Below are 22928 nucleotides of genomic sequence, written 5' to 3'. Positions count from 1 at the left end.
AATATTGACCCCATTCAGCGCCGAACATGATGTGTGTGTCTGATGACTGCATACGGCTTAAATTATGCACAACATCCTGACACGACTGTTCGATTTGCATTACCAAGTGTGGGTTCAGTTCAGTTGGGCTTGGGTTTGGGTTCGGGTTTGGGTTGGGCTCGAGCAGAGCTCGTTCGACAGTCAAATGTATGCAACACTTTTTGTCTGCGAACTCTCGAGCATTGGTGTTCTGTGTGCGCGTTCCTTGGGCAACTAATGAACTCCTCGCTTAAACTGCCTTTTAACCCCAGCAAAAAGCCAAACAATACAAAACAAAAATATAAAAAAAAAAACTATCAACTGATGTTCTATTTATTTTTTCTTTCTATTGCCAACCATTTTTTGAAATTCACAAAATTAAAAACAAAACAAAACAAAAACAATATTTAATATGAATATGCGAAACAACGAACCGTACCATAAATTTGTTGTCTGTACCGGTTCGCTTTGACTCACTGCCAACTGCTGTGCAAAAAAACACTTGACCCCCTCCAATCGTCCAATCGACCAATCGCAGCGAGGCTGCCAACAAAAGCTGCAACGGTAACTGTAAAAATCTCAACAACAACAACTCAAATGGCAGCTGCAGCCTACACAAGACGCCTGAATCAGAAGCAGCGGCGACGACAGCGACGGAAACGTCGACTGAGCAACCAATAAATTCCACAGACAATCAAACAAAGCAAGGAGCGCTGCCGGCGTCTCTGGTGCTCTCTGAGACGCAGGTACCCAAAGCACTCGAAACAGTCAGCGAATGCACAACAGAAGAGCAAACGGCTGCAGCAGAAGCAGCAACAACAACAACAACAGCGACGTCAACGACGACGACGACGACGACGACGACAACGGCGACGACGACAACAGTTCCAACTGAGTCAGCTAGTGGGGCTGAGGCTGACTCAGGTCAAAGTGTTTCCAGCAGTAGCAGTTGCAGTAATAAAGCGACCGTTCAGCGACAAAGACGCCTGCGCACACCGGTCTGGGCGAGATCAATGTCGACGAATAAAACGTACTTGCAAATGGTTTATATTGCATAAATTAGAATATATTTATATGTATTTTCAGTTGTTTCTTTTTTTAAATCCTTAACTTTTAAGTTGTCTTTACGTTGTTACGTTACGTTAACAAACAAAAAAAAAACACAGATACAAACAAATATTAAAACAATTTTTCTGTCTTTCTGTCTGTCTCTTAATTCTACTACTCTATAAAACTTCTGTCTATATACAATATGAAAAATTGTGTGCGTTTCCTATTCTACTGCTGTATATATTTATTGTCTTGATACTGTCCCCTATTTTCTACTCTATCGCTATAACTTTGTAAATATATTCCATGTATGTATGAATGTATATGAATCCCACTTTTGTACATCCCTTTATTACCCATTTCTTCGAGCTCTGTACTACCCCTGACCCCTTTGTGTTGCATATGTACAGTCTTAAATAATTACATGCATATATTTTAAGCATTTTTGTAAATGTTATCTCACATTTCAATTCATGGCATGTAATTGTCTTTCCATATTTTCAACCATTCTTAAGCAATAATAACTATTACTCCTTAATTGGCTTGCGCATGCGTAAACTTTATTCGCGCATACTTAATTTGGGGAGCTATCGATAGGTGATTTCAATTTGAGTTTTTATAAGCGATGTGTGTATCGATACATAAATTAGCTATCGATATAGCTTGTGTTAATTAACAGCGCAATGTTATTGTATGTACCACCGCTATGACGATCGCGTTGTGGCAACGCTGCGCGTGTTTCTTGCCGCCAAAAGTGAACAAAAACACTTGTTTTCGTTACTTAAATTGTTTGCAAACAAGATAAATTGTTTATTGCCCAACGGCCGTGTGGCTGAAGTGTGTGTTGAAAGTGCCATGAGCAGCGAAAAAGTGAAAAACGACAATGAGCCCAATGAAGACTCGGACGATTCGTGCGGCGTAAGTTGAATATACAAATTGCAATGAAAAACGCGAAAATTAATCGCAACAACAATTAATTTCCGCATGGCACACACATGCAGGATGAATCGGCCAGTTTCACCACAAACAGCACCACCTCACGTAGCAAATCGCCGGCCTCCAGCACACGCAGCAAACGTCGCGGCCGCCGCAGCCACAAATCAAAGCCAAAAAGTGGCGCTGCCTACAAATACGAGTAAGTCGGAAACTAAAGAGAACAAGTAATTGGCCTTAAGCTGTAGCAATTTCACTCTTCAAGCACGCATGTTAAGGAGAACCATGGCGCCAACATATTTGGCGTGTCGTTCAACACGCTGCTGGGCAAGGACGAGCCCCAAGTGTTTGCCACAGCGGGCAGCAATCGTTGCACCGTCTACGAGTGTCCGCGCAAAGGAGGCTTGACACTGCTCCACTGCTATGCAGATCCGGATGTAAGTAGCTGCCAATGTGTCCATAACTAGACATGCCACTCACTTGCCAATTCATGCCATTTCACGCCAGCCCGATGAGGTCTTCTATACCTGCGCCTGGTCATATAACTTAAAGACGTCCGCCCCGCTGCTTGCCGCCGCCGGCTACCGCGGAGTCATCCGTGTCATTGACATTGAACAGAACGAGGCGGTGGGCAATTATATTGGCCATGGCCAGGCAATCAATGAGCTGAAGTTCCATCCGCATAAGCTGCAACTGCTGCTCTCCGGCAGCAAGGATCATGCCATACGCCTGTGGAATATACAGACGCACGTATGCATTGCCATCTTTGGTGGCGTTGAGGGGCATCGCGACGAGGTGCTCTCCATTGATTTCAATATGCGCGGCGATCGCATCGTTAGCAGTGGCATGGATCATTCGCTGAAGCTCTGGTGCCTCAACACTCAGGAGTTTCAGCACAAAATCGAGCTGTCGCAAACATTTAGCCAGGAGAAATCAACGCTGCCCTTTCCCACAATCACCAAACACTTTCCGGACTTCTCAACGCGCGACATTCATCGCAATTATGTGGACTGTGTGCAATGGTTCGGCAACTTTGTGCTCTCCAAGTCCTGCGAGAATGCAATCGTCTGCTGGAAGCCCGGCCAGCTGCATCAGAGCTTCGAGCAGCTCAAGCCCAGCGATTCGTCGTGCACCATCATCGCGGAGTTCGAATACGATGAGTGTGAGATATGGTTTGTGCGCTTCGGCTTCAATCCGTGGCAAAAGGTTATCGCACTGGGCAACCAGCAGGGCAAGGTCTATGTCTGGGAAATGGATCCCAGTGATCCAGAGGGTGCCCATATGACGACCCTGCACAACGCGCGCAGCGTGGCGACTGTGCGTCAGATAGCATTTTCCCGGGATGCCAGCGTCTTGGTCTATGTGTGCGATGATGCAACTGTCTGGCGCTGGAACCGTCGACAACCGACCGCACTCTAAGGAGCCTAAAGAGTGACCAATCCGTAGATAAACAACCACAACCACAACCAAATCTCACGTGGCCAAAATCGTAGCACAACATGCATCTAACACTGTGCCTAGTTCCTAGTACTTAGCTCTTAGTCCTTGTCTCAATTAAACCAATTATCTCATATGTAGACGCCAATGGAAAATTGTATTATAATATAGCTTGAAAAAAAACATATTCTTAACTTTTAACATTTGTATGTGTGTGTGTGGCTGGAAAGCCAATCCGAGTTCGATGTAAACCGCCAACACACGTGACCATCGATTTGGCAGTTTTCAGCGCACTCACACGTAACCACACACCTGGCCATTAAGTAGTCAGCCAGGTAATTGAAAAGGCAGCCAACTGTATGCGGCGATATCCAGAGTGGCGCAGACACAAAATGAATTCGATGGCGTTTTCCACGCGTGGCAAACCATAATTAGTGTGGAGCAGCCAGAGGCTTTAAGAAGGAGCAACATTTCAGCATCTGTCCCCAGTTGACCACTTCTCTAATCGCCCGGCCAGAGGCAACCAAACGAGCTGCAGTTAACCGCAATTTGTATGCGTTGCTGCACTGCAGCCAAGTGGGTTGAGCGAAATAAATGCGACGAAATTGAAACTGACACAGAGACTCGGCTCAACGCGACTCCACGCTGCACGGTTCGCTGGCAGACGGGCAAACCAATCCGGGCATACGAGCCATAACGGCTCACAAGGGAGTTTTTAAGCAGAAGAGTCCCACAATGATCCTTACACAGCTTACAGCTAAACGAATAGTGTAGAAAGCAGGATTGCGTGGAATTATAGAAGCAATTTGTTTTTTTTTTTTTTTTTATTATTATTTTGTTCCGCATAGACATTTTCTAATTTAGCAAATCGCAGTACTTTATTCGCATAGTAATTTCCGTTAGAGCTTTAACTTGAAAAGAAATTAAGCTACGTCAAGTTTTTCCTTAACAGCTCTGTTAAAGGGTATGTTAGCAAAAATTAAAGCTATGTTATTGCATTCGCTACTCTGTTAAAGGGTATGCAAAGTGTCAAGTATTTATGCGCTCTTTGGTTTATTTGTTTGTTTTTTCTTTTTTTTCGGGTAGTCCTGATTGAGTTTTAGAATCTGCTTTGTTTCAACGTTCGTTGACTGCGCGAAACATTGTTGTGGCTGCTGCTGGTATTTGAGTGTTTGGCATTTGGAATCCTGCCAAGCAGCAGACCATTTGGATGTGAGTAATTAGCCGCGTTGACAGCGCGTTGTTCGGCTGGCCCATTTGGTGGTTTGCCATTATTGGTATTGTGTTGTCAATTGAGTTTTAGCCTTGGACACGCAAACCCATTGGCCGTCTAATCCCAGACAAATTGCCATTTGGGTATTTTTTGTTTTCTGTTTTTTGTTATTTCTTTATTGGTGGCTGGCAAGCTTATCCCTTGCCATTGATCCGTCTGACTGTGCGTCATTTCGTTTCATTACGTTTATGGCTGATTTCATTGTTTATCGTTGTTGTTGTTTGATATTACCATTTTCATGTAGATGCAACTCAGCCACCCATTCCCTAACGTCTTCCAACGAAACCGTCTGTAGCAACAGCTCCACGCATGTCCTCAAATATGCCCGACATAGCATAATCAGCCTGAACGACAGCAGCAGCAGCAGCAGCAGTAAACGAATTATACGCTTGCGGTTTGTCCTCCCTCTCTCTGTCTCTCTTTCTCACTCGCTGTGTAGCGGGGTCTGTGTTATTATGTTGTTGTTGCACTCGCTAAAAATACAATTACCCGCACCCACCAACGCAACAGAGCAGCACAACAGTCATTTCGCAATGATTTGTGTCTTTCAACTCACACTCTCATCTCACGCTCGCTCTCTCCCTCTCCCACTGTGTGTCGCACTCGCACTCTCTATTACTAAGCACTTGTCAGCCAAAAATTAATCAAGCTAACGCCGCAGGACAAGTCACTTGTGGGGCGTCTCCTGTCATTTGAATTTAGTGTTTAACATGTGCGGATGACACCAAAAATTAGTTTAGCATGTCATTTGTCGGCCCACTCTTGGGAAGCCGCCAGGGCCACTGAGCTCAAAAGTCTTCGTTTAGCGGCATGCCTTAAGCCGCTGTGAGCAGCTTTTATATACTGCGTAAGCTCTCAAAAGCGTTACGTAAGACACAATCATTTACTTACGTAATATGTTAGAGGTACACAAATAACATAAATTACGAGCCTGGTTGCCTATAGATGCAAATTTACCTATATTTTTAACTATAATAATGTGATATGCTAGTATAGCAATACTATACTCGCATTTTAACCTAACTAAAATGGAATATATTATCAATCATTCTAAAAATTTAATACAATCCTCTTTTTTACCGAACCGTAACGTAATTAATTGCTTTGTCTGCTACGCAAATGAAAGTCTCCAATACTCAATAATGTTTGGAGTCTACACTCATTTGTAGACTTCTGACCAGCCAATGTTATCTTTCGACAGCTTTCTATTTATCTTATTTTTTCTGCTGCTTGCACAATTCACTTGAAGAATAGTACTGCCACATGGCTACACTGGTGTCCCCAAAAAGTGTTCCACCTAACCAGTACTCTTATCAGTCAACTCGCTGACGCAAGATTTCGTATTGTTTAATTATGATAAAAAAAAAATAATAATAAAAAAAATTGAAAATTCATAGCAAAATGAATGGTTCTTGCAGTGTCTTCTTTTTGTTGCCCGTCGATATCAATTGTACAAAATTCACAAATTAAACGCAATTTGCGGCTTCATTCATGCGCCGATAAGGTGGAAATCGTTTTAATGTGTTTTTCAGTTTTTTGGCTCACGCACTGCCAGACGCGTGTGCCAATATGTAAAAGTGCAAATAAAAACGCGCAATTCCAATAAATCATAATTAAAACACGCCAATTTCCTGCCATCATGCTGCAACGATCGAAGCCAACAAAGTAATTGCCACATAGTGTTGCATAAATTCAAATTACGTTTGATTTAAACAAATATTCGAGACCCACACATATAGCTACACACATATATACTCATTAAATATGCCAATGAATGATTCATTACAACATTTCACCTGCGGATCGAAATTGCAGGCAATTAAAACGCAAACTCGAGAGTGCCACGCGTACCCTCATAAAAAGGGCATGGGCAAAAATGTTACACTTGGTCAGAGTTGAGTGCGGAATACTCGTTCAGAAAGTACATACATATGTATATCGGATATGCCATATAATTTATAGACCTATCAGTGGAGAGAATTTATGGATTCCCACACTAAAGGTGTGAAATTTACAGTTTTCTTCCGGCTGGCCAATCCCCCAAGGGATTGTACCAACTATCGAACTAAATAAAACCCAGTTCGCATCTATTTGCCACGTCCCAAGATGCGTACTTTCATCTGGGTGGGTTTCCATATACCAAACTCCTGTAATATATCTCCAGCTCCAGCTCCAGTCTGAACATTGCCAGCACACCAATATCCTCTTCTCACTTTGGCGAACGAGTATTGGAATTGGAATGGAGTGAAATTAGGTCAAGCTGTTAAGTTGAAGGTCGCTCCATGATACATAGATGCCTCTAAGCAGTTATATACCAACGAAATCGTACCAGTTAGCAAAAATTCTGCGGGCAGTAGAACATTTATATGGATATAACGGTTCGCACTCATCAATCATCTTTCGCGTGAAACATTAGGAACAGCAGACAGCGGACAGCAGTACGACTAAGTGACCCAAAAAGAATATTTACCATAGCAGCAAAACTGCTTTGAAAGGCAGCAAAACACGGCCTTACAAAGGGAAAATCAATAATAAATGATGTTAACTGACAATTTTTGCCACATAAGCAGCAGCAGCAGCAGCAGCAATGGGCCCACGCACACAGACGCACACACACGCACATAGGATGTCAGTGAAATAGGCGCATTAAATTGCAAGGACCTTTCAGCTGATGTCCGAGCCATTGTTCCCTTCCTTTGACAATACAAAACAGCCGAACACAGCGAATACACACTTTAATCAGTCTGGCCATCGGTGCAAATATGCGAGGGTTGCCTCAACAATACGTGAAGTTTGCCAATATTACTAAAGTTCCTTTACCTACTCTCTTTAATATTGGAGAGATTTACATCTTTGGATATAACAAGTCACCAAAACCTGCAAATGGAGACTTGCCCATATATATAGCTCAAGCCTTGCACCTTCATTCTCTTTTTATTCACCCAGTTTCACATGTAGTATAGTCCGAATATCAGTTCCAACTCTCTGGCAGCATTGTAAAACTCACAAAACCTAATGATTTCATGCACGCAACTCGCATCTGTGTTCAGCTCATGTGATGCCGCATTCTACAGTCTGTCGGCCGCTCTCTGTGTGGCCCTTCAGGATTTCAGGAAAATCATTGGCAGAAAACAATGCTGCCAATTTGATAGCAATTTCCCGTGCTCGCTGACAATGACAACAACGCGGCGACAACGACAACAACAACAAAAGTGCTTCAGCCCGAGGCGGTAGCGGAGGCGGAGGCGGAGGTAAAGGAAATTGCACGCATAACTATTAAGTGGCATATTTCTGGAAGCTCCATTGCCGGTTTGCCCTCAAATGAGCCTTAAAATCAAGCTCAAGCATTTTAGTGTTGGCTAAAGAAGCCACAAAATGCTACGCTAGGCATTCGCTGGGCTAGGCCACAAATGGCTTTAAGCCGAAAATTGCTGCCACCGCTAAAGATTCAATTTCTAAGCAGCTTTTGTTTTGCAAAATTACACAGAGAAACTGTCCGCACAGAGAATTGAGATTAATTAAAGCTGTTTAAATAGAAATCTATCTGTGATTTCACATATCGTCTTCAGCGTAATCCAATTAAATGCGTGTAAGAGAGACGCACATAGTATATAAGCGAAATCTTCAATTAAAACGCTTTACGCTAGAGCGCCACCTGTTGCCTACATCCAGGCGTTTTCAATGGATGCTCGCGTGATTTCAAACTGCGCTGCAAGCTTGCATGCTCGTAACATGCAAATGTGCCGATAAGTGATGCTAACAAATGCCTAGCACGCAATTCGCCGCGGCGAAATTAAATGCTACAAAACTAATGTAATCAAATGAAATGAATTGAAATGCAATTGCCAACATAAACAAAAGTGCTGGCGAATTACACAAAGTGTTTGTGTGTGTGTGAGTGTGAGTGTGTGTGTGGTTGGGGAAGGGGCTCTGCCTTGAATGCTGACCTCAGGGCGAAATGTTGAGTGCCGTCGCGGTTGCGGCGTCCGCCATCTTGAGATTCTGGCAGGCATGCAAAGTCATTAAACACAATAAGGCAAACGTCAAGGCTTAAAGAGGAAGTTAGTTCCTGAAAAGCCTTTGTGCTCGTGATATTGTCGTGTTTATCAGCCGCCCAGGATATGGCTATAGCCCTGCTATTATTATTATTATTCCTGTGGTTGTTGTTGCTGCTGCTGATGCCGATGCCTTTTAGCATTTTGTATAATTGTTTTGTGAAAATAAGTTGTAAAAGAAAAATATACGCGACTGCTTGCATGCGGTTGTAGTTGCTGTTGTAACGGGCTGAAGTTGTCTGCGCCCTGCTAAGGTCGCCACAAAGAGTCCGTTTCTTTTATTGTTACTACTTTTTTTTTTATTTATTTTGTTGTTTGCTGACATAATTGATATGCCCCATACAGAGCCCTGTGCACTGTGTGCTCTGCTGCTGGCGTGTGGTCGAGTGTACTGAGTGTACGAATTACTAAAGTACATAGGGCAAGCAGCAGCAGCAGCGGCGGCACGCACAGGCTCTCTCTCTCTCTCTCTCTATCTCTGAGTAGGTGGCTTTCTGGCTTGAGCCTGGCCCTGGGTCTGTGCATGACCTGGGCCTAGGCCTGGGCCTGGGGCACAGGCACGCAATCAGCTCCAGTTTCGCGATGTTGTGGAACATTCGCGCACCTGGCACAACATTTAGTTTAAATTTAACTCGCAACGGGCCAACTACGCGCAACGCAGCAACTGCTGTCCAAAAAGGATTACTACGCTCAACGCGAAAAGGCCAAAAAAAAGGCAAACTAAAAAAACCGAATACAGGAATAAAATAAAACAGCTGCACAAATATTTGCCCACGTGTGTTCTCTCTGTCGTCCTGCCTCGCTCCGTTGTCATCATTAAAAGCGAATTTGGCGCTAATTGCAAGCTGTTGTGACACAACAACACTGGTTAAGCTCGCGCTCTCTCACACTGCCACTCTCCCACTCTCGCTCTCTCTCGGTCGCTCACTCTCTGCCGCGCGCTGCTGTACAGTGATAAATTACGGTTAATTTCGAGTGTGCCAATGCGAGCATAGATAGAGCAAAAAATAGCTGACATTGACGCAAAGTCAACGCCGCTCCATGTCTATACCAGCAACAACAACTACAACAACAAGCACAACAGTTAAAGGAATAGCAGCACCAGTAGCAGCCGCAGCAGCAGCAGCAGCAACAGCAGAGCGCCCAGCGCCTCTAGCGAGCAGAATCAGAAGCATTAGCTTCGTGATCGTTGCGATGAGTCGCCTGAGGCGTGAAAGCAGCCGCCAAAGCGTCATAACCGTCGAGCTAATACAGTTCATAATTCAGTATCGCGCCAAGGAGACGCAGGAAAAGAAGAAAAGGTGCGACCATCATAAAGTATAACTGAACAGCTAAATTACTGTTATACAATTGCTACACACAGTTGTAAACTAAGTTAAAAAAAAAACAAAAACAAAAAAAAGCAAAGAAAAAACGTTAAATAAAACAATTCATAAAGAATGTTGTGTGCCAGTGAAGCGGAGCATGCCATGAAAACGGAATGGTATTACATGAATAAATCCAAGTGAAATGACTCCACAATTTAGTAGTTATCCAAGCAAACAAAAAACTGAAAATAACTACATACATATCCATATGCAAAAGGAGTGAAGTGTATTTGCGTAATTCGTCGTAGCACTTGCACAAGTACTCACAGAAATTATGGGACTCGCTAGATAGGGGGGAGAATGAGGGGCCTGTGTCCAGGATGGCGCATACTCATATATTGCGGCCGAAGTTATATAACTTTGCCAGCGTGTGGCTTAAAAGAGCCCACAAACTATGCTCAACTATTTCTGCAACTGGCTGAAAGGCGAACGAGAAATTTCCAGACCTTCAGTTATTCCCAAGCTCTCTTGTTGGCACAGAGGAAGTCAGCTTAGAAATAAGAAGTGAGGAATGAGTCGAGATGCCATACATTTTTCAAATTCAAATGCAACTTCCAGCTGAAATAAACGGAAGCTAGATGGAAATCTAGTTATTTATATAAGATCTCTTTGACAGTAGATAGCCTAACTCAAAACAAATAAAGACATGGAGTGTTTAAAGGAATTTTCGGGTATTTTAAAGAATTACTCGTTTTGCGCCAGATGTGTTTTATATTTTTTATAAATCATATGTAGGAGAGAGCGTTAAGAGAGTGAAAATATTTTGAGGTAGCAGTGTAGTTAGCCGAACAGTAATTCAACAAAATGGAAAATGTTAAGTGGTTCCTAGAGTTCGTCATCTATTGCGTATTCAAGATAATAATATAAAAAAAATAAAAATAAAAAATAAAAAAATTAGACTTTTTCTAGGGAATTACTATATTTAATATTTATTAAATTAAAGGTCAATAACATTTTATTTTAATATTTAGAAATAAAATTTAAAATTTTACAAAGTTTTTGGGAGCTTTGAAATTTTAATTCATTAAAAATATGTGAAGTCTTTTAAGATACAAATTACTTACCTAATAAATGCTTCAAAATATAATTACTATATCTATTTATCATACAATATAAGAAATGTCTGTTTTAAATAACTTTGACTACGACAAGCTGCACTCAACTTTCAAAATTCCTAGAAAATACCTAATAATCAGCCCCGAAATATGTTTATATATAATATTTAAAATGCGCATAATTAGATATGCTTTTGCTAGCTTAAAAACTTTTGCATTGAAATCGGAGGACTAAAGCTGTGCAGTGGGCAAGCAAATACAAATACCATAGCTACATTAAGGGTAGTCCCGCACTGCGACTAATTAAGCATAATTTAATATGACGCTAATTTCGCTAAGGTCCCAGAGCAGCTCGATGGCATTCGCTTAAGTGCTGTTGCTCAGCTCAGCGCCATAACGAGCTAACCATGATATTATATTTTTTTGCCAGCTAACTATTGTGTGTATGTGTGTGTGAGTGTGTGTGTGCTTAATACTTGGAAAATGAGTGGAAATGCGTCGCCATAGAAATGCAGTGATTGCGAGAGGCCAGGCTGCCGTAGCTCAAACCTGCCAATTGGACCAATTAGTTTCATATTTCAAAATTGTTATCAATGCCAATTACGAGCATAACATAGTGCTCCCGGGCATCCAGGACTTTAAGTTCCGGACAAAGCTAAACTTTAAGTTGAAGTTGAACTCTTATCGCAGGAGGCGTCATCGTCGCCTTTGGTTCGTCTTGTTGCACGTTGCACGTTTATTTGTTGCACTTCTAGAACTTGGCATGCAATTAGCAAATGTTCTCTTAGACAACACTCCACACACACACACACACACACACACATACATACATACCAGCATGCACAATGCCCGTCTAATTCTGTTCGTTGCCTTATAGTCAATTGTTATTAATTTTTTACGATGCATCCCGTTCAATAAAATTATCTAACCAAAATCGACTTTTTGTTCCACTTATATTACACACAAACATTAATATAGAAATATATAGAAATTGGGTTTCCAAGCACCAACTCCAACAACTTTCCTTCCAACTCCCAACACAATATATATTTGATTTTTAAAATAACTTTTATGTTTTCTATGTTGTTTTTACTTTTTTAGTTAACACCAAAAAATGCTAAAGAAAAAAAAAACAATAACAAAATTGCGCTAACTCAATTTTTTAATTGTCAATTAATTTTTATTGTTTTATAAGTTTAACTAATTAGCAAAAAATAAAAATAAAACTCCAAAATTATTTAAAAATCTTATATGAAACCGAACTAATAAATTGTTTTTTCTTCAAACCCCAAACCCAAACCCCTTTAGGCGCCTGGCCGACGAGGACGATGAGCTCTCCGAGGTGCAGCCGGATGCGGTGCCGCCGGAGGTGCGCGAGTGGTTGGCCTCCACCTTCACGCGCCAAATGGCAACCAGCCGAATCAGAAGCGACGAGAAGCCCCGATTCCGATCGGTTGCCCATGCCATACGAGCCGGCATATTCGTGGATCGCATTTACAGGCGTGTGTCCAGCTCAACGCTGATGCAGTTTCCACCTGACGTAGTCAAACTTCTTAAGGTGAGTGCGTGTGGGAAGTGGTGTTAGAGTAGGCTTAGAGATAAGAGAGATGATCAAAGATGTTGCCAAATATTTTACCCACATTTGTTGGCCTAATAGTCTAGTTAGGTCTTCGATATTTGGCTCTGATTTCTGGACTGACTAGCAAGTAGCTTATTCCCCGACTACAGACGTAAGAGATGCTAAGTAGAACTTTTGGGTAATGTTCTTATCCCGAACCTATTGAAAATGGGAAATCCGGTCATAATGGGTATGTTTAATCAGAGAAGGAGAAGAAGAAGACTTAGTACTGTCCGTCTGCCTGTCTATCCGTCCGTATGTTTGAATGCGTTGATCTCAGAAGATATAAGAGCTAAAGACTGACAATTTTTGGTATAAGTCCGTATCGCCATGCGCATATCGATTTTGTTTCCAATAGTGGAATGGTTATCGATTTTTTCTGTTATCGATTAAAATCTTCTACATCTACAAATTTTAAATATAGATTCATGTGAATTTTATAGATTTTCGATTTTTGTTATAATTTTAGTAGCCAGTCTACAAATTTTAAATATAGATTCATGTGAATTTTATAGATTTTCGATTTTTGTTTTAATTTTAGCAGCCAATCCATCGGGACTCTCTAGTCGAGAGACCTCACTTAGTAAAAGCCATTGGTCATTGTTACATTAATTGAATATATAAAAAATAAAATTCTGGATCAACTAACAAACAGTTTATAATAATTTTAATAATACATTAAGTTATATATTCAAAATTGGCATCTATATGTTTCACTTCTAGAATCTAGACGACTGGACGTTCGACGTGTTTGCATTGACCGAGGCAGCCAGCGGACAGGTGATTAAGTACGTTGCCTACGATCTGCTCAATCGATATGGGGCAATGCACAAGTTTAAGATATCGCCCGGAGTGCTGGAGACATTCTTGAATCGCGTTGAGGAGGGCTATTGCCGCTTCCGGAATCCATATCACAACAATCTGCATGCGGTGGACGTGATGCACACGATGCACTATTGCCTGTGCAACACCGGCCTGATGAACTGGCTGACGGACTTGGAGATCTTTGCCTCGTTGCTGGCGGCGCTGCTGCACGACTTTGAGCACACGGGCACCACTAACAACTTCCACGTGATGTCCGGCTCGGAGACGGCGCTGCTCTACAACGATCGGGCGGTGCTGGAGAATCATCATGTGAGCGCCAGCTTTCGGCTGATGAGGGAGGAGGATGCCAATATATTGTCGCACTTGTCCCGGGATGAGTACAAGGAGCTGCGCACTCTCATCATCGATATGGTGCTGGCCACCGACATGACGTTCCATTTTCAGCAGCTGAAGATAATGCGCAGCCTGCTGACCTTGCAGGAGCCCACCATAGACAAGTCGAAGGCGTTGTCCCTGGTGCTGCACTGCTGTGATATCTCCCATCCGGCGAAGCACTGGGATGTGCATCATCGTTGGACCATGCTCCTGCTGGAGGAATTCTTTCGGCAGGGCGATCTCGAGAAGGAGCTGGGTCTGCCCTTCAGTCCGCTCTGCGATCGCAAGAGCACACTCGTCGCCGAATCTCAAATCGGCTTCATCGACTTCATTGTGGACCCCAGCATGACCATCATGTCCGACATGCTCGAGCACATCCTGACGCCCCTTGCGCCGGCCATCAAAGTGAAGCCGGCGCCATTGCCCGAGGAGAACAGCGATAACGATGCCGACGATGCGAAAAAGGCCACCTGCTCCATGACCCGCAAGAGCCTGACTACCGGCAGCAAGTTTTGCATCAACAAACCCTGGCTGGCATGTCTATCCGAAAACAAAAAGATCTGGAAGGAGCAGGCAATCAAAGGTAGGAAATACCATGCCGTAGTACCATTTCGCCTAGTTCGTAGCGCCCTACTTTAGCCAAAACTTAATTGATGTTTGATCTTCATAATTCATTACAACAATCGTCATTCCCTTACGCAGAGCTCTTAGATCGCCGAAGAAAAAGTCAGATGTAAAATCAAATCAAGTCCAAGTAAATTTATGTACTCAAAATGCCTCTACTTGAATACGACCCCAAAACTAAAATCTCCAAAATTTTGCATGGCGAGACGAGAATATTTATGGCGCTGGGAATTTTACTTAGAACAAGCATCTGTTTTATTTGTTCTATAATATATATGTATATGTATATGTAGATATTGAAATAAATAGTTTTTGTTTAGAGTTCTCAAGAATTCATTCGCTTTAGAATATTGCGAATTAGATTTCATTTACATCATAAGGAAAGGAAAAAAAAAAACATTTCATTTCAAAACTAATGTCAAAAAAAAGCCTCTATAGTGGAAATTGAAAATGTATCGCAAGCAAATTATTTCCCGCTGTCCCAGTTACAAGCAACTTTAAATTTATTTCGATAGTTCCAAAAGTTCTATTAGCCCCAGGCCTGATCTAATCCCTTTTCGCTTTTCCCCACAGATGCCGAGGCGCGTGCGCTGGCCGCCGCAGCCGAAGCAGCAGCCGAGGCCGAAGCCCAGGCCGAGGGTGGGGCCAAGCCCGCTGCAGAGGAAGCCGGATCCGAGGAGCCGAAGGAGGCAACTGCAGCTGAGAGTGCAGCGGCCAACTGAATGGAGATATCCTTGACAAACCGTTAAATAAGTAAACCCTAAGCGATATGCAATAGCGTTAAGGCAGATAAATACCTACATACATACATATATAAATAGTTTTACCTACAATCTCTGCACAGATGATACCAAGCAAACAACTCGAACAATTGTATAAACAACAATTAGAATATGTTGCTAAACAATTATTGTTAATGAAGTGGAAGGAAGAGAGAAATAATTATACAATGGCTATAAGCGTGCAGCTTCTTACGCGCAATATTTTCATGTTAGTAGATCAATCAAAACAGCAAAAACAAAAATATTTATGAATGTACTATATAATATATAACTATATATATATATAAAAAATTTGTTGAAAATAGTTTGTTTTAAAAAAGAGTTAATATATATTAGAGCAAGGCACAATATGAAAGTGTTTTTACGATTTGGTTATATAGTACACAAAATATTTTGTAAATAGTTGACATGTCTAAGAAGTGTTGTCAACAAGAAGAAGAAGAAGAAGAGGAGGAGGAGCAGAACAACAACAATTAATAAGCATTTACTTAGCTTAGTTCATAGTTTGAAATATATATTTACTTTAACTACCTTAGAGCATAACTCTAAATTTATCCAATACATATTATATTAAATATATATATATATAATTTCTTAAGTTTTCAACAGAATTTCGGAATTTATTGTACGTTTTTGTTTTTTATTTCACAACACTTCTGTATGTATCAAAAATATGTTTATTAAATTTCTATTTTCTATAAAAAAACCTTTTCATTTCTTTGCCCACTCGAAAAACTAAACTAAACTTTGCTCAATTTATTTGTATTCATTTTGGAGAGGATTTCTAGATGTTAAGTACCTAACTATAATAAAAACTAAAATGATAACTGATATGGCAAATAATACCTGAAATATTGAATTAGCTATACTAACTTGTGTTATAATCTAAAAGACCTCTAACAGACTATCTAAAACTTCTTAACTTGAATTCCCTCGACATATGCACATGGCTACCTAATCGATACATACAATTACTATAGCGTATGTACGTACAAACATACATACAAAAAAGGAATATATATATATACTATCTAAAGCATACTCGTAATGGCACATCTGCAGTCGGAAAGTGCATATTTATTTTTATACGTGAACAAAGCTTATGTTTACAAACAAAAAAACAAAACAAAAAACAAAAAAAAAAAATCCAAAAAAAAAACATAGATAACAAATAACTACCAGAGTTTATATGTTAGATGATTCTTTTCTGTTTGATTTCTTGATTGTGTGTGTTTTTTCTCGTACTCGAAGAAGAAACCAAACTAAAATGTTTTAAACGTTTTTCAAAATGTCTGATAGCGGGACCATTCTTTTAAGATTTACCATTGCCCTTTAGCACAGCGACACAGACGACAGACTGGACAGCGAGCGTTAGGGGTAGTCCCTGCTACTAGCACTACTACGACCAATCCATAAACAGCTAAGATTTCTATGTAGATTGTAGATTGTAGATTGTGCGCGCGTTTCAATGGGGCGGGCCTAAAGGACAGTGGTAAATGTGCTTAGCAGTAAGGTACCAAATTATCAGCTGAAATTGGGATCATAGCTTTATTAAGGTAGTAAATACTTGTAATTAACTACTGTAGTTGGTAAAAACAATGCAAGTTGGGCCAAAACCCATTTGCCGTATGAGCCATCTGAAACCATGCAGTTAGTTACTTACACACATACATACAAACATACATACATACATACATACAAACATACATATATGTGTAATCTTATAGCTACAGTAAATACCAATCTATACATAAATATTTAGCATATACCATATACATATATAACATGCATAAACACGAATACATATTATGTATATAAATTGAATAACAAATTAAAGGATATATGTATCGAAACAAATTGAACGCTCAAAGCGATTAGGTCAGTATATAGTCGGCTATATAAACTGTTTCTATTTGTATATCTATGTAGAACTCTGTACAAAATTAAAGGAAAGAAGAAGAAAAGCTAAAGGTGAACGCTGTATTAATGCATAAGATATAGGATACAGGCCATTTAGGTGTCTGTGCAGCTCCTTCAGTTCCAGTTGTTTGGCTCGAAAGCCTAATGAAATATTGTTATTAAAATCTGTTAACAAACATAGCGTACAAATCACTAACCATACAGAGAAATACATACATACATTTATATGTAGAGCAAGCACCTAGAATAAACAGCAAGACTTACGCACACAGGCGCATGAATGTTATTTTGCATACACAAGTGTGCGTGCGGGCTCATCCCGAAGAGTCAACGCTTTGTTCTCATTCCACAGTGAATCATGCGAAATTGAGTATGTTTGTGTGAGCGTAGCAAACACTAACACAATTACCAAGCTCTTCCTTACAACTCAGAGAGTGCGCTGAGAGTAAGCAAAAACAAAATAGTGTATGATGGAACCTAATGTCCGAATCGGACCTCTCACTCGATCACACAATGCGCCTCAGGGCTGTAAAGTGCCATAATTTGGCTAAGTGTGTGAGAGCGAGCGACACGAGTAAATGCGAAATTCAATAGGATCTGCCGCACATCTATTAATGTGAAATCAAACAACTTTTGCTCTAGATATTCCATGTATGTATGAATATGTTATATGGGTTAGTGGAACAATACATTCAGGCGTGTATGTTTTAAAAGTTACTTAGCGAATTGTAGTTTTGTAGCAAAACAAATAAATATTTAACATGCATATAAACACATATACATATAAATAAAATAATAAGAATAAAAATACAGTACGATGAATATATATACATATATTACATAAAATCAAAATATATGTTATGCACGAATTTAAAGGATTCCAACCTATTTGAAAAGCTTTTATCAAGGTTCAGATGCTGTAAAAAGAATTTAAAAAAGATCATAAATGATATTTTCCTTTTGAAATGTGCAAATCCGAAAATAATAAATTATGTATAAATATGAGTTCAAAGCAATCATTACATTTAAAGTATAAACTATTATAATGCATAATACATACATATGTTATACTTAATCAACCAAAGAAAAAAAAAGAACAACATAAGAAAGATAAAAACTTAAGTAACAAAATATAGGTTTTTTGTGTAAATAAATGTGCACAATTACTTGTTAGCCACCACAACACTTAATATACTCCTATAGCTAACATACTGCACGCTAAACTGTAAATAATTTAGTTTCATTTACTATAAAAGTCTTGCGCAAAAATTTCTTGAACTTTTCTCTTATAATTTTTCCGTTAAACTCGAAATGTTTATTACACATATTTATCAGCGGGTTAAAATTACTTAAATGAATGGCTGAACTGTGTGCTTAATACGAAAACCTTCAAGAAATTATAATAACACCATATGACTTTTAATATACTAATAAAAATATTATTAAACCTATTAAATGTGACTTTTCAATTAAAAGTTTACTTAAATTGTCATAAAATCGATAGGTTAGTATCGAAATTCAATTACCATATCATGATTCTAAACGTTAGCTAACAGTACCAGCTGAGCATAACATGGTCAGCTGATTGCTTGTAAACGTAACATGTGAACGGTACTATGTACACGTTGCGTGCTTACTGTCAGTATATTGTAAGTAGCTGCACAACAAAAACCAATTTTTTCGCTAGTGCTTTCTACCAAAAATGTCGATATAATTATTGAGATGTGCTGCATTGAGTGCACAAAATTAAATGATGCTGCAGCGTTAATAATTGAATAAAAAGCTTTTTATTAACAACACTAGTTCAACTACTCCACTGTGTACGTCAATATATAGATATATGTGCATGCATGTGTGTACCGTGTGTGTATGTGCGTGTGAGTGAAGTTTTTGCCTATGGCGTTGCCATCCACACAGCGGCAAATTGGAGAATGTATTTGTTGTTGTTTTTGTTGTTTATTTGTTATTTGTGAAAGGGCCATGATTAATGTTTAATAGGCGACACGTTTCGCTCAAGTGACATTGTGGCACACTAATCTAAAGCTGAGCTATAACTGCAAACCGCCTGACCATAAAAACGAGCCCCGCCCCATAAAATATTGCTCGTGTGTTTTTTTTTTTTTTTTTGCTTAATTTTCCTTTTACCAAATTAAGCAACAGTGCTCGACTACCTTGGCACGCCTTTGCGGCGCCGTCCACCCACATGCCAAGCGAGTGTCGTGCCTGGGCTTAATTAATTTTTTTGCACTAATAATCTAAGCGCCAGAGCTTTGTAAATAAACAGGCGCAAACGAAATCTTATCGCGGGGTAAACGGGCAGCATCGTTATCATCATTTATCTTAAAAAGAGTACACCTTATCGAGAGTTGGGTATAATTTACATTTACAGGCATATTAGATCTACGACAACAGCTACAGAGCTGTTTTAGCGATTGGCCCATTAAATCCGGGCTTATCTCATACTACTTGGTATAGTAACAACTGTTTTAATGTATTTGCAGATTTTATAGTCTTGTCTGGCGCTTGGTTGCAGGCACTTACAAGCAGCAGCAGCAGCAGTTGCAGCAGTTATTGTTGAACGATACGCCACCGCCATGCTCATAAGAAACGCTCCAAGTATCCAACCCAAACGAGCAAGTGCCAAAAATCGCAAAACCAGAGCGTGAGCACCCAATTCTGCCCCAAGTTGAGTGTAGCGAGGCGCTGTCTAAGCGACACCCGAAGAGAGCGTAAGCAAGAGCGAGAGAGAGAGAGAAAGAGGTTGGGCGAACAAAAGAGGAAGCCGGCAAACTAGTCAAACGCTAGGCAGTTGCATTTATTATTGACGGCATTTGTGGTGCATCATCATGGGCAACAAGAACTCGTGCTGCGCCTACTCGAGTCCACAGTCGGATCGCAAGTCGAAGGATATACCGCCAGTGTTTGAGGAGCGGCATCAGTTGCCGCACACATCCCAACATCAGCTGGACGGCCATCATGGAACTGGTGGCGTCGCAATGTCCGTGCATCATCACCAACAACATCATCAGCAGGGCAACAGCAATACGGACAACCTTGAGAACCAACATAATCTGCAGCACATCTCGGAGCGTGAGGCGCTCGAGGGTGAGGAGGATCCCTCAGTGGATCCAACGGCAGCAACCATGTTTCTGGAGCGCTCCAAAGTGGAAAATGGTGGAATGTCTCGCAAGCGTTCGCAGCATCAGATTGCACAACAAAACAACAGCATGGGTGGCGGTGGTGGTGGTGGCGGCGGCTCCAATACGCCTGGGGCCAATAGCTCCGGTGGCGGCATAACTGGAGGTGGCGGACTGAAAAAGAGCTCCTCGTGCTCCACAATTTATCTAGATGACAGCACCGTGTCCCAGCCAAACCTGAAGAACACCGTCAAGTGTGTTTCGTTGGCCATTTACTATCACATCAAGAATCGGCAATCCGATCGACGTCTGGACATCTTCGACGAGAAGCTGCATCCCCTAACACACGATCATGTGCCCGACAACTATGACACCCTCAATCCTGAGCATCGGCAGATCTACAAGTTTGTGCGCACGCTCTTCAATGCCGCCCAGCTGACGGCCGAGTGCGCGATCATAACGCTAGTCTATCTGGAACGTCTGCTCACCTATGCGGAACTGGATGTGGGGCCATGCAACTGGAAGCGCATGGTATTAGGTATGTCAAGGCAGAAGAGTCTGCTCTGGAAAATGTCAATAATACTGTTAATCTCTGTCTGCTGCAGGTGCCATACTGCTTGCCTCGAAGGTATGGGATGACCAGGCAGTTTGGAATGTCGACTACTGCCAGATACTCAAGGATATTACGGTCGAGGATATGAATGAGCTGGAGCGTCAGTTTCTCGAGCTGTTGCAGTTCAACATAAATGTGCCCTCTTCCGTTTATGCCAAATATTATTTTGATTTGCGCACGCTTGCCGAAGCGAATGAGCTCAACTTTCCCACTGAGCCGCTGTCGAAGGAGCGCGCCCAGAAGCTGGAGGCCATGTCGCGCGTCATGCAGGACAAGGTGACAGCCGAGGCGCTCAAGAATGGCATCAAGAAATGGTCCTCAATGGACAATGTCAGCCAGGGCGGACCGCGACGCAGCGTGGCCATATTATCGTGATTTATATTAGCTTATTAAAAACTAAACAAACAAAAACTGTATTCTATTCTGTGTAGAAGCCGTAGCGGTACCGACTTGTCCTTCCCACACAAAGAAACGAAACTAAGATATTGTAAAACTGAAAGAGTCGCGCCTATAAGTGTCAACACAATTTGTTTAAACGAACTTCAATTTATACATTTCTTATGACTTAAACTCCATTTGCTATCATTTAATTAAGATTTAATTCGTTGACTAACTTTACAAGAAAGTTGCACCAAAATCTAACGAAAGCCGCATACATAAATGAAACATACAACAAAAACAAAACAAAATTTAAAGAAAATAATTAATGTCTTTTACACACATACACACACACACACACACATCCACACACCACGTCTCGAATTAAGGACCACTTTTTATATATATACACACAATGGTATACAATACTACCGATTGCAGTCAAGGATTTGGATGTCTTTTAAAATATGCCTAACAAATACAACAGCGCGTAACCAATTGCCAAAAACAAAAATAATTAAAACAAAAACAAAAAATAAATATAAAATTGCACTGTATAAAAAGCTTAAATATGGAACAATATAATTTTTTGTAATTTGGTATTTGTAGTCACGTCAGCAACAAATCGACTTTTCTCAATGAATTCCAAAGTGACTAAAAATTTTAACAGCATCTGCACCCCTTCAGAAAAAACTCAAAACTGTTTCTGTAAATTTGTAACGAATTTAATATTGTTTGTTTATTTTACTATATTTCATTTATGTTAAGTAATTTCCTTATGGCTTCGAATCAGTTCATATATTATATACTTATATATATACTTGATCGATTCGAGGCGCAGCACAACTGTATGGGGCGTGGCATGCATCTAAATAGATTTGTTTTGATTAATAATAATATTAAAAGAGCGCAATATTTAACCCAACATTTGTGAGTACATTAATATTTAGTCATATAAGGATACGAATTATATGCAAGAAATGTATTTTATTTTGTAATTTATTTTACGATAATGCGAAATAAAAACAAATCACAAACTCAATTTTTAGTCATATAGTAATTGTAGACATTGAGAAAGTACTTTAAAATTATTACTTATTTTATAGATAAAAAAAAAAAGAAAGAGAATTTAAACAAATATCTAATAAAGTTTATTATTAGTTTATTGGATAAAGTGACTTTACGACTTCGCTTTTTTAATTAAAAATAAAATGCATTTGCCTTGTTTATTTTTTAACTTAACGAAACAATAGAACATAAACATAATAAAATATAAATAAATGGAACGTTTTCTAACATTGCATTCAAGCGATATTCTAAATATATCGATATGATTTCTTATCACATGGCTCATTGTTGCTTACATATGTGCATCCACAATATTTGTCAGCTATACAGATTTTTTTTCGTTGAATATATAATTGTATTTCCCAGCAAACTGCATTAATACAGTAGGCCTAACAGAAAT

At 40.3% G+C, this 22928-nt stretch overlaps 3 protein-coding genes across 16 annotated transcripts in view; all 3 read left to right on the top strand.

Moving 5' to 3' along the window:
• Pde1c (Phosphodiesterase 1c) overlaps nt 1-18788 on the top strand; it is an 83768-nt gene extending 64980 nt beyond the window's left edge. For 7 of the 12 annotated variants that reach the window (XM_018002104.2, XM_089465458.1, XM_089465460.1 and 4 more), the window contains 4 exons: nt 557-1048; nt 12497-12746; nt 13530-14589; nt 15204-18788. In XM_018002104.2, coding sequence (XP_017857593.2) covers nt 557-1048; nt 12497-12746; nt 13530-14589; nt 15204-15352 — 1951 coding nt within the window. In that variant the 3' untranslated portion in view covers nt 15353-18788. Of the gene's footprint in view, nt 1-556; nt 1049-4955; nt 5106-12496; nt 12747-13529; nt 14590-14708; nt 15178-15203 lie in introns of those variants that run through there. The other 5 variants (XM_089465469.1, XM_089465468.1, XM_089465467.1 and 2 more) reach the window with 3 other exon arrangements.
• On the top strand, nt 1296-3578 carry esc (extra sexcombs). The gene is made up of 4 exons (XM_018002120.2): nt 1296-1986; nt 2070-2203; nt 2267-2438; nt 2509-3578. Exons 1-4 carry the CDS (start codon nt 1762-1764, stop codon nt 3418-3420), a joined length of 1443 nt encoding a protein of 480 aa, XP_017857609.1. The 5' UTR covers nt 1296-1761; the 3' UTR covers nt 3421-3578.
• Nucleotides 18789-18987: 199 nt separating the features above from the next.
• Nucleotides 18988-22502, top strand: CycY (cyclin Y). 3 transcript variants are annotated; one of them, XM_018002122.2, is made up of 3 exons: nt 18988-19152; nt 19834-21007; nt 21075-22502. In XM_018002122.2, exons 2-3 carry the CDS (start codon nt 20179-20181, stop codon nt 21455-21457), a joined length of 1212 nt encoding a protein of 403 aa, XP_017857611.1. In that variant the 5' UTR covers nt 18988-19152; nt 19834-20178; the 3' UTR covers nt 21458-22502. The 3 variants fall into 3 exon arrangements, with proteins under 3 accessions (XP_017857611.1, XP_089321615.1, XP_089321616.1); XM_089465489.1 differs by lacking the exon at nt 18988-19152 and adding an exon at nt 19191-19209; XM_089465490.1 differs by lacking the exon at nt 18988-19152 and adding an exon at nt 19482-19702.
• Nucleotides 22503-22928: the final 426 nt, after the last annotated feature.

Source organism: Drosophila arizonae, chromosome 3 (genome assembly GCF_054131065.1).
Source record: "Drosophila arizonae isolate 15081-1271.41 chromosome 3, UAZ_ARI_1.0, whole genome shotgun sequence".
Taxonomy (NCBI): Eukaryota; Metazoa; Arthropoda; class Insecta; order Diptera; family Drosophilidae; genus Drosophila; species Drosophila arizonae.
The sequence above is the reverse complement of the archived record's forward strand: the minus strand, read 5'-3'. Positions and strand labels throughout refer to the sequence as shown.